Source organism: Pseudophryne corroboree, chromosome 1 (genome assembly GCF_028390025.1).
Source record: "Pseudophryne corroboree isolate aPseCor3 chromosome 1, aPseCor3.hap2, whole genome shotgun sequence".
NCBI classification, from domain to species: domain Eukaryota; kingdom Metazoa; phylum Chordata; class Amphibia; order Anura; family Myobatrachidae; genus Pseudophryne; species Pseudophryne corroboree.
In genome coordinates this window covers 276,200,181-276,214,666 of record NC_086444.1, presented here as the reverse complement: position 1 = coordinate 276,214,666, position 14,486 = coordinate 276,200,181, and the positions used below count along the sequence as shown (strand labels likewise).

General features: G+C 49.7%; 1 protein-coding gene across 1 annotated transcript in view; it reads left to right on the top strand.

Annotated features, from left to right (window-relative positions):
* Window positions 1-598: 598 nt before the first annotated feature.
* Window positions 599-14,486, top strand: part of SLC35E4 (solute carrier family 35 member E4) — a 69,971-nt gene continuing 56,083 nt past the window's right edge. Inside the window, exons 1-2 of the mRNA XM_063964289.1 lie at window positions 599-1,339; window positions 1,487-2,298. Of these exons, the coding sequence (XP_063820359.1) occupies window positions 1,665-2,298 (634 nt within the window). The 5' untranslated portion in view covers window positions 599-1,339; window positions 1,487-1,664. The remainder of the gene's footprint in view (window positions 1,340-1,486; window positions 2,299-14,486) is intronic.

Genomic DNA, 14,486 nt, shown 5'->3' with positions numbered 1-14,486 from the left:
AATCCGTCCCCTAGCAACTGAAGGGCGTTGTGCGCGGTCCAGCGGTTAGACTGCTGGCCACGCCCATGGACGTAGGAGGACCAATAATGACAGTAGCACGCTCCGCCCACATCGTCACTTCCCTTCTCCCATTCAGGCATTCACTAGCGAGCATGTGACAGTGATTGACTGATGTGCGTGCCAAGCCCGGCCGCCACCGCACACAGCGCTATACACACAGTGCATCATGTGAAATACATACGGTGCTGTACACTAGGTGCGCGCACGCAGCTCAGTAACAGCGTTATTATCGCCTGTTAGCGCTGCGCAGTACAGACAGTCACTACGGCTATGCATAGCGATATGACTGTAAATCCGGGTGTAGGACTCGCTGCCCATAATAATCCTGATGATGAGAGGCACATGATCATGGAGCTGTCCCGCAGGCCTGTCCAAACTGCGGCCCTCCAGCTGTTGTGAAACTACATATCCCAGCATGCCCTGACACAGTTTTGCTGTCAAAGAATGCTAAAGCGGTGTCAAGGCATGCTGGGATGTGTAGTTTCTCAACAGCTGGAGGGCCGCAGTTTGGACATGCCATGGGCACAGTGCTGATTGTTGTTAGCGTGTCCAGTATGCTATCTCCCTGCTCATATGATGATGATGATAATAATAATAATGTATCATACGTTGTTGCTGCTGTCGGGCAGGACAGACTATAGTGTGGCTGCTGCTGATGTGGTGATCTCAGGTGTCAGTATGTAATACATGAAACCGGATTCTAGGAACTGTTTACTTTTCCGTGGCATGGTGAGGTCTATATTTGGAAAGGTGACATGTAAGGGACGGGATGTGCTAGGCAGGGGGCAGGGCTGTGGTGTGCCACTGCTAGCCCTGTGCATTTTATTCCCGACTACGTCCCAGCTTGTGTTGGTCTTCAGAGGAAAAGGCAGGAAGGAGGTGCACACCCATTACTCACCCTGCTCATGAATCAGCAGCAGCAGCACGGGCGGGCATTGCTCCTGGTATGTGCTAGTGAGGCAGTGTTGTGTTGCTAGGAGACGGTAACTAATAGAAGATTATTATTTTCCCCTAGTCTAGTACTGAATGAACCCAGTAACCCGCTCCAGTCGCCTGCAGGCGGTGTAGCACAGAGAGGAGGTAGGCAGGCAGGGCTCAGGGTTTGGGGAGGAGGAGTCTGAGCATCGCTCCCCTCAGTAGCAGCAGCTCAGATGTTTACATACACCGGCTCACACTATCACAGGAGCTGAGGAGGACTGCTGCCTTGTGCTAACCTGGGAGGACGTGTGAAGGTGAAGAATGGCCGAGCCAGTGACTGTCACTACAGGACACCAGTGAGGTAAGTGTCTTCATCGTTACCCAGGACAGGCAGCGTGACTGTGTGTGTGTGAGAGGTGTCGCTGTGTGTGGCTATGAAAAGCTCCATCTGTGTATTTGAAGCTCAAATGTGTATTCCTGTAACATTTCTGTTTTATATTTTGTATAGCACACTTCTTCAAGAACACTTCCAAAGGAAAATCTGATATTACATCAAAGACTATAGATATAAGTGACAGAAAGGGAATCAGCCAATGGGCCCCAGGAGGACTGATTTCAGATTGAGCTGTGAACATGTATATCTGACAGTGACAGAAGTCTAACTGGAAAATATTGCCAACAATCCCATGTGTTTAGCACCCAGCAGGAAAGATGAGGTTGAAATGGAACCTTCTGATAGAGCGTTTCCTGCTTCTATCAGACACCACAAGCCAGAACAATCCCCCCAGGAGAGAGGAACCCCCAACCTGTACCTATTTGCTGCAATACTTGCCTGGCTAGTGACAGGAACTACCATCTCCAGTCTTAACAAATGGATATTTGCTGTGTACAACTTCAGGTACCCCTTGCTGCTGTCCTCACTTCACATGCTCACTGCTATCCTGTTGGACTATCCCATTCTCAGGTTTGGTTTGGTACATGTACGCACTGAGGAAGGGCAGGCCCTGAACACCAGTGCTCGTCTCAAAGTGTTCCTCTTGAGTTTGACATTCTGTTCCAGCATCGCCTTTGGAAATCTTGGACTTAGCTGCGTTCAGCTTTCCTTTGCACAAATGATTTACACAACAACACCTATTTTCACCCTGGCTCTTTCTAAACTCTTCCTGGGCACCAAGCACCATGCCCTTAAGTACACTGCCATGGTACCCATATGTCTGGGAGCTTGCTTTAGTATTATTGGAGAGGTGCAGTACGATCAGACAGGATGCATCTTCATCTTTGCATCAACGTTTCTCAGGGGACTGAAATCTATACAGCAAAGTAAGTCATTTAACCACAGGGAAATATCACTCTGTATGCTCTTTACTCCAGCCAAACTCAATTGCATATTGCAGCATGGGGCAGATTTACTAAAGCTTAAAACAGACAACCAATCAATCAGATTCTATCCATCGTCAATTGCATTCTAGAAAATGATAGGCAAATTCTGATTGGATGATTTGGATAACACCACCACAAACCTTTAGTAAATCTACCCCCATGAGTATATTATTTATTAGTAAAAAGGTAATATTGCGCCCAAGACAGGGACCATAAATTCCCTAATGTTTATTGGACAATCTTGTTTTATAGCACTGTAAATCTAAACTGACTGAGTTTTCTTTTGCATCTGAGATTATCAGAATTTGTAACAATATTGTGTTACAGTTGTTACTGCTGTGAGATTGCTTAGGGAAGAATTGTTGAGCTTTTATGTTTTGAGTAAACTTTAGCAGATTGTCAGCGATTCTGGGGCCAATTCAGTAAGGTTAGCAAATTCTGCTAATCAGCAGAATTTGCTAACCATTAGCACACATGATGGGGGCCGCCCAGCACTGGGCAGGGCCACCCAGCATGCTGACCAGCGCCTCCCCCCCCCCCCCCCCCTCCGTCAACAAGCAGAAATTGATAACAGCATGCAATTTTTGCTTCTTAGCAGAAATTAAGGATGACTCCAGCCGGCGCAGCTTAGCTGCGGCCGCAGGAGTCCCGGCGCCATTTTTCCTGTTGCAGCGGCTGCGTGTGACATCACACAGCCGCCACGACGCACCCCCGACACGCCTCTGTTCGTGCATACCAGCCCACCGTTTCGGCTGGCACGCCCCCGCAACGCTCCGTTTCCTCCCAGAAAACGGAACATTGCCGCCCCCCTCCCACCCCGCGACCGCCTCTGCCTGATTGACAGGCAGAGGCGATCGCATTTTCTGCGGCCCCCCGCAGAAATGCGAGCACATGCGCAGTACTGAATTTGCCCCTCTGTCAATAATGTAATACGTGGGATCCCTAGTACAAGTTTAAGAAAAGTTACTTGTGAGGAGTGATAAACTGTAGTTCCTGGCTGTGTATTATGTTGTATAAACTCAAAATATTCAATATAAGCCAAGGCCACATTTTCACTAACATGTACAGCATATAAAAATGGTCAGTTTTAAAAAAACAAAAATAATAATTGTGACAGGACGGTACCGTACGAAAGCACTCGCCGCTTTCGCGTCACGTTGGCTGCGCACAGAATGGAAGGTCAAGCCGCACGAGGCCTGACCACATAGGGGATTCCCGCTTACCGTCAGTAACCGCCTGTTACTGACTCCACCCACTGCGCTGTGGGCGGGTTCTCGCTGCCACCACCAAACTCCTAACCTGCCGTGGCGTTTGGAACCACGGTTCTGCTCTGTATGTGCCGACGCACTGCCTTACCACAGCTGTGTGGTGCTGACGAATCCCCACTAGCCACTTGCTAGGCCTCTACCGGTAGCTAGCGGAAGGCGGAGCTTGGAGACGTTAGGTGCTTCCCTGGACAGCCGGAGGACGGGGCTAGGTCTGGCCTAACCCTGTTGGTCACAAGATGAAGCAGTCTTCTTGAGGCAATGATGTGTATTGCTCAATAACCTTTAAAAAGGCTCCTCCCTATTGCTAGGAGCAACAGCATGCAATCAGATGTTTTCAGCAGAATAAGATGTTACAATACCTACTCTGGAGGCACGCAGGTCTCCTTTTTATGTCAATTTTCCACACAGTATCACAGGGGGGTAAGCCCTCCCTGTCTTCTCCAACCAATCAGGTTATTTTACAAAATACCAATAAATCACATTTTACAAGGATATAAGTGCAATAAAACAATATCCTCCTTCCTGTGACACAGACGTTTGGTATCAGATTAACATTCACTATTGATAAATTTATCACATAGCTTCAAAATACAATGTTTCTGTCTCATTCACATCTCCAGGCAAACCCAGTGTTTGAGATTACAACAGGAAGGCTACAATACAAACAAACAGTCTTCCTTCCTGAATCGGTCGTTCGTATGTCAATTAAATCAGGTACATGAAACAAGTTCCAAGCCCATAGACCCAGTGATTAGCATCTCTCTCTAAGGAACTTACACATCAAAAGGTATTGTCCTTCACACCTCTCTGATAGGACAGGGCCATTAGCATGCCACTTCCTATTTCCAGAGGATAAGAGATGATTATTCAGACATCTATAAGAGTAAGTGCATTTTCCTCTTTAAATATACAGATTACCACATCTTGAATATAAAATAAATACAGTTAAACATGCATTCCTGCAATTGTGCATAGAGCACTACATATGACATGTTAAAATACATCATTAAACAAACTTTTAAACAGTCCGCGCCCAGCGCCGTAAGTACGTTTAACAGTGACGCCCAGCGCCCATTGTCCCTTAATATGGCACCGGGCACGAGGGTTAACACCTTCAGTGCCGCAGCCGCCATTACACGTGTGGCTGGTTGGTCTCTCCGGCCACACTCCTCCCCCCCCATTCAAGCGGGTCAACCAGGGACCCATGTCCCAACGATTTGGGTCCTGGTCCCGCATTCCGTTGGGGTGAAGGGGACGCTACCTGGGATGTGTAGGCTCTGGCCTAGACAGTTAATCCATAGTGTAGTGGGCCTCTCTTCGTGGGTGCACAATGTTCAAATAGTCCACCTGAAGTCCAAGTTCAAGGCTCCACCACAAAAGTCTGTCAAATTTCCCCAAGGTAGGTTGCAGCCACCTAACAGGTGGGTGGTAAGTCACCACGGCGGGGGGCTGGTTACAAACAAGTGCCACCCAAGGTGTCCCAATTGTGGCATACCCCACCTCCCACCATAGCAGTTTCCTGCTCAAACAGGCCACAGGGTGCTCCTGCCCATATGGCTCTTTCTGGCTCGGTACTGCTCCCAGTCCGTGCAGTGGCGCAATAGTTCGTAACACACAGTCCTGGTCAAGAATTTGCGCCATCAGCACTGGAGCGGGTACATGAGCCTCCTTCAATGACTGGAATGCCAACTCGCAAGCGGGTGCAAAGTCCACTGACTTGGGAATGCCCTTCCTAGCCATCTCTGTCAAGGGGTTCACTACAGGACTAAAGTCAATGACAACGTGTCCGTAGGGCCTTACAGGTTCTAAGGTCAGTACCGGTCTGGGTGATGTGGGTCGGGGACAGCCTCTGGTTGCCTCCACCCCCTCTGGTTTGGGCCTACCCCTGTCTCCTCCCACATGGTGCCCCAGGCACTGCACCTCCGTCATACCTATCTGGCAACTGTCTGCCCTAACTGTCAGATCTGCCCTCCAATCCTCTTCTGTCGACCTATGACTCGGGAAACCTACCCTGTCACCTAGGCCTACTCTTTCCTCCTCGTCCGCTACCTGTGCCACAGTGATGGCGGCCAGACCACCAGCCTCTGGATCCTGTGTGGCATCCACTACAGGGAGGCTGCGTGTCTTCCCCGATCTACTGTGCACAGGCAAGGGACCTGCTATGTCCACAGCAACTTGCTGCAAGGGTTCTCCTATGGGCAGAGGCCCAGAGACAACACAACCGCTGGAGTGTCCCGGCTGCCAACGCATGGCACCAGCCTTACAGTTGGTCTGGGCGTCATCCGACATTCCAGACCAGGGTAAGCACTGTGTCAGGCACTTCAGGGTATGGTCTGTCTCCGGGTTACTGTCCAAAGGGGTTTCACTGGCAACCGACACTGGTTGCGCAGGAACGTTCCCTGAGGGGACCAGTTGGACACATTCCCTATCTGGTCTTTCCCCTCCCACTTTCCTGGCTACCCTGTACCTTAACCCTTCCCGCAAGGTCAAACTTCCTGCCCCAACCCTGTCAAGGCCGCTGCCAGAGTGGCGCCTCATGCCTATCAGGGATGGGTCAGAGAGTTGAGCCTCCCTAAACTCCTGCCTGTGGCCCTCAATCTCTCCTAAATTGGGACACTCTACAGGGGGATCTAGGTGGGGACTACTAGGGTCAGTCTGGTAGGGGTCAGTCATGGAAAAGTCAGTGTGGTTTCTCATACTCACCGCCGGAGTTGGCAAACCACTTGGGTCAGGAGCATCATTGGGCACCCCCACAGGATCAAACGAGCTGGAACCGACATCCTCTGCGTTGCTAGGGGACGTAGGCATACCAGAGGCAAAAGGCATGCGGGGTCGATGTGCTGATCTAGCCGCTGTAATCTTTTCCTCTGGGCTGGTTGATACTGGGGTTGGCTGTGCTGGCAGTTGTCTAGCAGCTGTAGTCTTTTCCTCTGGGCTGGGCTGTGCTGGAGTAGCTGATGTCAACGGTGGTTTTGGAACTTGACTCCGGGGAATGGCGCCAACAAACGTAGTGACGATCCCACCACCCAGATCATTTCCTAGGACCACATCAGTTGGGAGACCATCCATGACGGCAACTTCTCGCAACTCTGGTCCAGCTCCCCAGTCCAGGTAGACTCTTGCCATGGGAACCGCTTTCTCTGTTCCTTCTGCCAGGGTGACCGTGGCAGTGCGACCCTGCAATACTGCAGCAGGATCTATAAGGTGGGGGCTCACCACAGTGATTGAGGCCCCAGAGTCTCTTAGGCCTTCTCCCTGCAGGGGTCCCACGTGGACCGGCTGCAGGTGCCTCCACATGTTGTGTAGGGGCTGTTTGGCCATGCAGGTGACTCTCTCCGCAGAGTGCACCTGTCTCTCGCCACACTCCATCGGACTGACTGGAGGGGGAACAGTCTCGTTAGGCTCATCTCCTCTCGTCAAACAAGCGATCCGGGCTCCAGCACTCGGATTTGGGGCACGAGTCTGGGCTGCTTGGGATGCAGGACAGTTCATCCTCAGATGTCCGATTTTCCCACAGCCGTAGCACTTCTTCTCCAGTCGTGGCACCGATGATCTCTGATCAGTTGCAGGGTCGCTGCGGTGCGGTTGCTGGCCAAGAGCACCCGGGTTGGAAGATGCTTGTCTTTGGGGTTGATGAGCTGAAGAGGGTGGTCCCCTTGGTGGTGCAGTCTTTTGGAGCTGGCTGCTGGCTGGGCGCTTCTGCCCCTGTGGCCGAATTGCCACATACTTGTCGGCTAATTGGGCAGCCATCTTTAAGCTGGGTGGCTCCCGATCTAGCACCCACTCCTTCACTTCTTGGGCGCACCTGCGGTAGAACTGCTCCCTGCAGATCAGGTCGATCAGTGCGTCCCATGTAGTGGCTTCCGAATCCTTCACCCACTTCACCACGTACTGCCGCAGCTGGGTGGCGAACTGCTCATGGGTGCTGCTCGGATTCTTGGGCAAGTCTCTGAACTTCTTCCTGTAAGACTCTGGCGTGATGAAGAATCGCTGGAGGAGGGCCTTCGCGACTTCGTCGTAGTTCCCACAGTCCTCCGTCGCCACTCCTCGATAGGCCTCCAAGGCCTCTCCATGCAGAGTGGGCACAAGGTGTCTCACCCACTCCGACTTGGGTAAATCGTGTAGTTTACAAGTCCTTTCAAAAACTTGCAAATGTCCATCAATGTCCCCATCACTGTCTGCAAACTTGGCAAACTGAATGCGTCCCGATCTGTGTACAACAGCTGACAGCGGCTCCCGGGGTACCACAGCCTGTGGTGCCCGCTCATCACGCCACATCTGGATGATGATCAAGCGCTCTTGCTCCGTTGCCCTTTCCCCCAATTCCGCTAGCCGATCTGCTAGGGTATCCGGGCCGCCCCCCCTGGGACGTTGGGATCCTGGCCCTGCTAGGGATTGCTGTGAAACATTGCTGCTGTGAGAGAGGGCGGGGCTTGTGGTTCTCACCGGTTCCTTACGAAGGTCCACTGTTGGGCCGTCCTCTGCGATGCTGACGCCGTCAGTGCTTTCCACCTCCGCCCGATGAGACTCCTCCACGCTCCTGAGCGCCGCCTTCATGACGCTTCTGGACGCGTTGGAAGAGATATCCACACCCTTCTCCTGGCACACGATCTCCAGATCGCCCTTGGACATTCCGCTGAATTCCGCCATCTTGTGCGTTCTCCTGCGCTGCAGTTACTCCTCTCCTGAGTAACTCGGCTTCTCCAATCGGGTGATGAAAAGCCGCCTGGGAATATCCCACCACTATGCCACCAATTTCTGTGACAGGACGGTACCGTACGAAAGCACTCGCCGCTTTCGCGTCCCGTTGGCTGCGCACAGAATGGAAGGTCAAGCCGCACGAGGCCTGACCACATAGGGGATTCCCGCTTACCGTCAGTAACCGCCTGTTACTGACTCCACCCACTGTGCTGTGGGCGGGTTCTCGCTGCCACCACCAAACTCCTAACCTGCCGTGGCGTTTGAAACCACGGTTCTGCTCTGTATGTGCCGACGCACTGCCTTACCACAGCTGTGTGGTGCTGACGAATCCCCACTAGCCACTTGCTAGGTCTCTACCGGTAGTTGGCGGAAGGCGGAGCTTGGAGACGTTAGGTGCTTCCCTGGACAGCCGGAGGACGGGGCTAGGTCTGGCCTAACCCTGTTGGTCACAAGATGAAGCAGTCTTCTTGAGGCAATGATGTTTATTGCTCAATAACCTTTAAAAAGGCTCCTCCCTATTGCTAGGGGCAACAGCATACAATCAGATGTTTTCAGCAGAATAAGATGTTACAATACCTACTCTAAAGGCACGCAGGTCTCCTTTTTATGTCAATTTTCCACACAGTATCACAGGGGGGTAAGCCCTCCCTGTCTTCTCCAACCAATCAGGTTATTTTACAAAATACCAATAAATCACATTTTACAAGGATATAAGTGCAATAAAACAATATCCTCCTTCCTGTGACACAGACGTTTGGTATCAGATTAACATTCACTATTGATAAATTTATCACATAGCTTCAAAATACAATGTTTCTGTCTCATTCACATCTCCAGGCAAACCCAGTGTTTGAGATTACAACAGGAAGGCTACAATACAAACAAACAGTCTTCCTTCCTGCATCGGTCGTTCGTATGTCAATTAAATCAGGTACATGAAACAAGTTCCAAGCCCATAGACCCAGTGATTAGCATCTCTCTCTAAGGAACTTACACATCAAAAGGTATTGTCCTTCACACCTCTCTGATAGGACAGGGCCATTAGCATGCCACTTCCTATTTCCAGAGGATAAGAGATGATTATTCAGACATCTATAAGAGTAAGTGCATTTTCCTCTTTAAATATACAGATTACCACATCTTGAATATAAAATAAATACAGTTAAACATGCATTCCTGCAATTGTGCATAGAGCACTACATATGACATGTTAAAATACATCATTAAACAAACTTTTAAACAGTCCGCGCCCAGCGCCGTAAGTACGTTTAACAGTGACGCCCAGCGCCCATTGTCCCTTAATATGGCGCCGGGCACGAGGGTTAACACCTTCAGTGCCGCAGCCGCCATTACACGTGTGGCTGGTTGGTCTCTCCGGCCACAATAATAAAAAGGAAATATTGATATACTGTAGTAAATACAGGCTCATTCACACTTGCTGATAAAATGAACAATGTCGCTCATTTTCCCCCTTCCTGAGCGACGTCGCTCATTTTGTCGGCCAGTGTGTATGCCGCCAGCGACGAACTATGTGCGGCCCCGCGGGTCGGCAACGATCGTCGCTGGGATTGGTATGTTATACCGCCGTTCGGGATGACAAATGTCAGTATACCGACATCAGCATCCCGAGCTGTGGAATAGGGAGGCTAGCACAACGAAGCCACTTGCGGGCTACGCTCGCCACTGGTTCTAATCTCCATCTATGTGTGTTGTGGACACCCATAGAGAGGGAATCACCTACCCCGGCAGTATACCAGCGGCGGTATGGTAACCCAGTCAGGATCCCGGTGTCAGTATTGTGACAGCCAGGATCCCAACGAGCGGCATGCTGACCGCATACTGGCTAAATATCCAGCATAATGAGAAATACATAAAGGTGGATGAGTTGTACCAGCCCATCCTGTGTACCAGCCCATCCTGTGAGTCACTGCCTAAGTACAATAACACATGAATAATCAGGTGATTAACTAGGCAAAGAGAGGTATAATTTATGCTTTGACGCTCAGTTAATTATAATTTGTAATATGAATTAATTTAGTTTAATATGCTAATGCCTGAATCATCACATCATTTCAAACATTCAGTAGGTACTAATTGATAAATGTATGCTTAAGGTGTGATTTATTACAAATGTTTCCATGCTGCTCGCTATGCACACTGGTAATAAACACCAACATTTGTTCCACGTGCGAGCTGGTCCTGAGCATTTATAGTAGTCCCTGCAAATAAAATTGAAATGCAGCTGGAGATGCCTGTAGGAGATAGATGCCTCCTGAGTGCATTTGCGTTCACAATTCGTGATGTTTCCAGGCAGAGGTCAGTCTGCACAACCTGAAGCTTACTCAGACTGGTCGTAGGATCCAGACACCTGAGTCCATGAAGTCTGCATCCAACAAGGCAGTCCCTGGAACCAGCACACCTACAAAATGTGGGCTATATGCCCCTATTTTTGAAGAATAGTGTCAGTTGCTGCCCCCCAAATGCCACAGGGTGCACTTGTTTGGGTAGTATAGGTGGTAGTAGGGAAAGTGTGAGGGTGCATTAGTGTGGGCAGTATAGGTGGTAGGGACGGCATGAGGGTGCATTAGTTTGGTAGTGTAGGTGGTAGTAGGGAAGGTGCATTAGATTGGGTAGTGTAGGTGGTAGTAGGTAAGGTGTCGGTGCATTAGTTTGATAGTGTAGGTGGTGGTAGGGAAGGTGTGAGGGTGCAAACCTTCCCTACTACCACCTACACTACCAATCTAATGCACCCTCACACCTTCCCTACTACCACCTACACTACCAAACTAATGCACCCTCACACCTTCCCTACTAGCACCTACACTACCAAACTAATGCACCCTCACACCTTCCCTACTACCACCTACACTACCAATCTAATGCACCTTCACACCTTCCCTGCTAGCACCTACACTTCCAAACTAATGCACCCTCACACCTTCCCTACTACCACCTACACTACCAATCTAATGCACCCTCACACCTTCCCTACTAGCACCTACACTACCAAACTAATGCACCCTCACACCTTCCCTCCTTCCCTACTACCACCTACACTACCAAACTAATGGACCCTCACACATTCCCTACTACGTCACATGCAGCCGCAGCAACTCAAAAGGTGGCAGCCCTTTGACTGCCTACACAGCTTAGTATACTTACCTTCCCCCAATGTCCCCCTAGCCTGACCAGGTGTCAATGCACATTGATTACATTGTGATCTATCAATCTAGACTTCAGAGGCTGTAACTGAATTATAATAATGTAAGAACCAATGCTGACCTTTTACTGCAAAATAAATAAGGGGAAATAGTGGGTATGCAGGCTAAAGCACAACGTGTTCCTATTCGCATAAGGAATGCTTGCAGCAAAGGCATGTACCACTCCAGGGGGAAGTATTCCACAGTCTTCAAATCTTTAAAAATATATATGTTAGAGGTTACCTACTACCACCTATACTACCAAACTAATGCACCCACACACCTTCCCTACTACGTCACACGCAGCCGCAGCAACACAAAAGATGGCAGCCCATCGACTGCCTACGCAGCTACAGTAAGTATACTTACCTTCCCCCAATGTCCCCCTTTCCACAGCCTAAACCTAACCCCCCATTCCCGCAGCCTAACCCTAACCATCGCCGGTGGTGCCTAATCCTAACACCCCTTTTCTTCCTGCAGCCTAATACTAACCCTCCTCCTCACCGCAGCCTAACCCTAGCCCTTCCCCGGTGGTGCCTAAACCTAACCTTCCCTCCCCGCCGGGATTGTGGTGCCAGAATTGTGATCCCAGCCGGAATGCCAGTACCGGAATTCTGATCAGTTTCGGGATTCCGGCATCGGTATTTAGACTACCAGGATCCCAACCGCCGGGTCCTGACCGGATCCCGTTTTTACCATGTGAGGAGATATAAGCATACTAACAATATTTTTGGGAAATTCAAAGTTCCCTGGGAAGAAAAAAACAGGTATAACTTGTGCGGGTACTGCACAAATAATGACTCATGTTAATGTTGGAATACGGGGAGCTCAGATTGTTCTTTTTGCATTTCACAGGCTACAAGTGACTTGAGTAAGTCTTATCTAACTCTCCAGCCATTTACTGTAATGGGTATTAATTGCGTACTGCACTTTTTAGCATCTTTTGTACACCCAATGAAGCCACACACTGTCATATTTTTGGTCCTTCATTATGTTATTCCCTATTCCCGAGTATAACATTGCTCTTAGGTAGCTGACATAGGGGTAAATTTACTAAGGTCCCGATTTTGACCGAGATGCCGTTTTTTCATCAAAGTGTCATCTCGGTAATTTACTAAGCAAAAATCACGGCAGTGATGAGGGCATTCGTAATATTTTGGAAGTCCTAGGAAAAAATCACGAATCAATACACCATCGGTCAAATACGCCTGCAATTTGCTAGAAATCGGGAATTTACTAAAAAGTGCAAAACACAAACACTGCCGTCAATAGCCAAACACTGCCGTGATAAAATACAAATCGTGAAAAAGTGCTAAAAAAAACCAGACCTGCTTTTTTATCCCGTGTTTGTATAGGCATGCACAGATCCATGAGATCCGTGCATGTTTTTCAGTGGGAAGGGGGGGGGGGGGGGAAATGTTCTAAATTTTCCGGAAAAAAATTGCGTGGGGTCCCCCCTCCTAAGGCAAACCAGCCTCGGGCTCTTTGAGCCGATCCTGGTTGCAGAAATATGGGGAAAAAATGGACAGGGGTTCCCCCATATTTAAGCAACCAGCATCGGGCTCTGCGCCTGGTCCTGGTTCCAAAAATACGGGGGACAAAAAGAGTAGGGGTCCCCCGTATTTTTAAAACCAGCACTGGGCTCCACTAGCTGGACAGATAATGCCACAGCCGGGGGTCATTTTTATACAGTGCCTTGCGGCCGTGGCATCAAATATCCAACTAGTCACCCCTGGCCGGGGTACTCTGGGTGAGTGGGGACCCCTTCAATCAAGGGGTCCCCCCCCCCAGCCACCCAAGGGCCAGGGGTGAAGCCCGAGGCTGTCCCCCCCCATCCAATGGGCTGCGGATGGGGGGCTGATAGCCTTTGTGATAAGTGATTGATATTGTTTTTAGTAGCAGTACTACAAGGCCCGGCAAGCCTCCCCCGCAAGCTGGTACTTGGAGAACCACAAGTACCAGCATACGGCGGAAAAATGGGCCCGCTGGTACCTGTAGTACTACTACTAAAAAAATACCCCAATAAAGACATTACACACACACCTTGAAAGTATAACTTTAATACATCCATCCACACCTCCATATACACATACTTACCTTATGTTCCCACGCAGGTCGGTCCTCTTCTCCAGTAGAATCCATGGTGTACCTGTAGAAAAAATTATACTCACATAATCCATGGTTGAAGGCTCCTCGGTAAATCCATTTGTAATCCACGTACTTGAAAAAATAAAAAAACGGATACCCGGCCACGAACTGAAAGGGGACCCATGTTTTCACATGGGCCCCCTTTCCCCGAATGCCAGAAACCCACTCTGACTGATGTCTAAGTGGGTTTCTTCAGCCAATCAGGGAGCGCCACGTTGTGGCACCCTCCTGATCGGCTGTGTGCTCCTGTACTGTCTGACAGGCGGCACACGGCAGTGTTACAATGTAGCGCCTATGCGCTCCATTGTAACCAATGGTGGGAACTTTCAGGTCAGCGGTTGACCGAAAGTGACCTCACCGCTGACCTGAAAGTTCCCACCATTGGTTACAATGGAGCGCATAGGCGCTACATTGTAACACTGCCGTGTGCCGCCTGTCATACAGTACAGGAGCACACAGCCGTTCAGGAGGGTGCCACAACGTGGCGCTCCCTGATTGGCTGAAGAAACCCACTTAGACATCAGTCAGAGTGGGTTTCTGGCATTCGGGGAAAGGGGGCCCATGTGAAAACATGGGTCCCCTTTCAGTTCGTGGTCGGGTATCCGTTTTTTTATTTTTTCAAGTACGTGGATTACAAATGGATTTACCGAGGAGCCTTCAACCATGGATTATGTGAGTATAATTTTTTCTACAGGTACACCATGGATTCTACTGGAGAAGAGGACCGACCTGCGTGGGAACATAGGAAAGTATGTGTATATGGAGGTGTGGATGGATGTATTAAAGTTATACTTTCAAGGTGTGTGTGTAA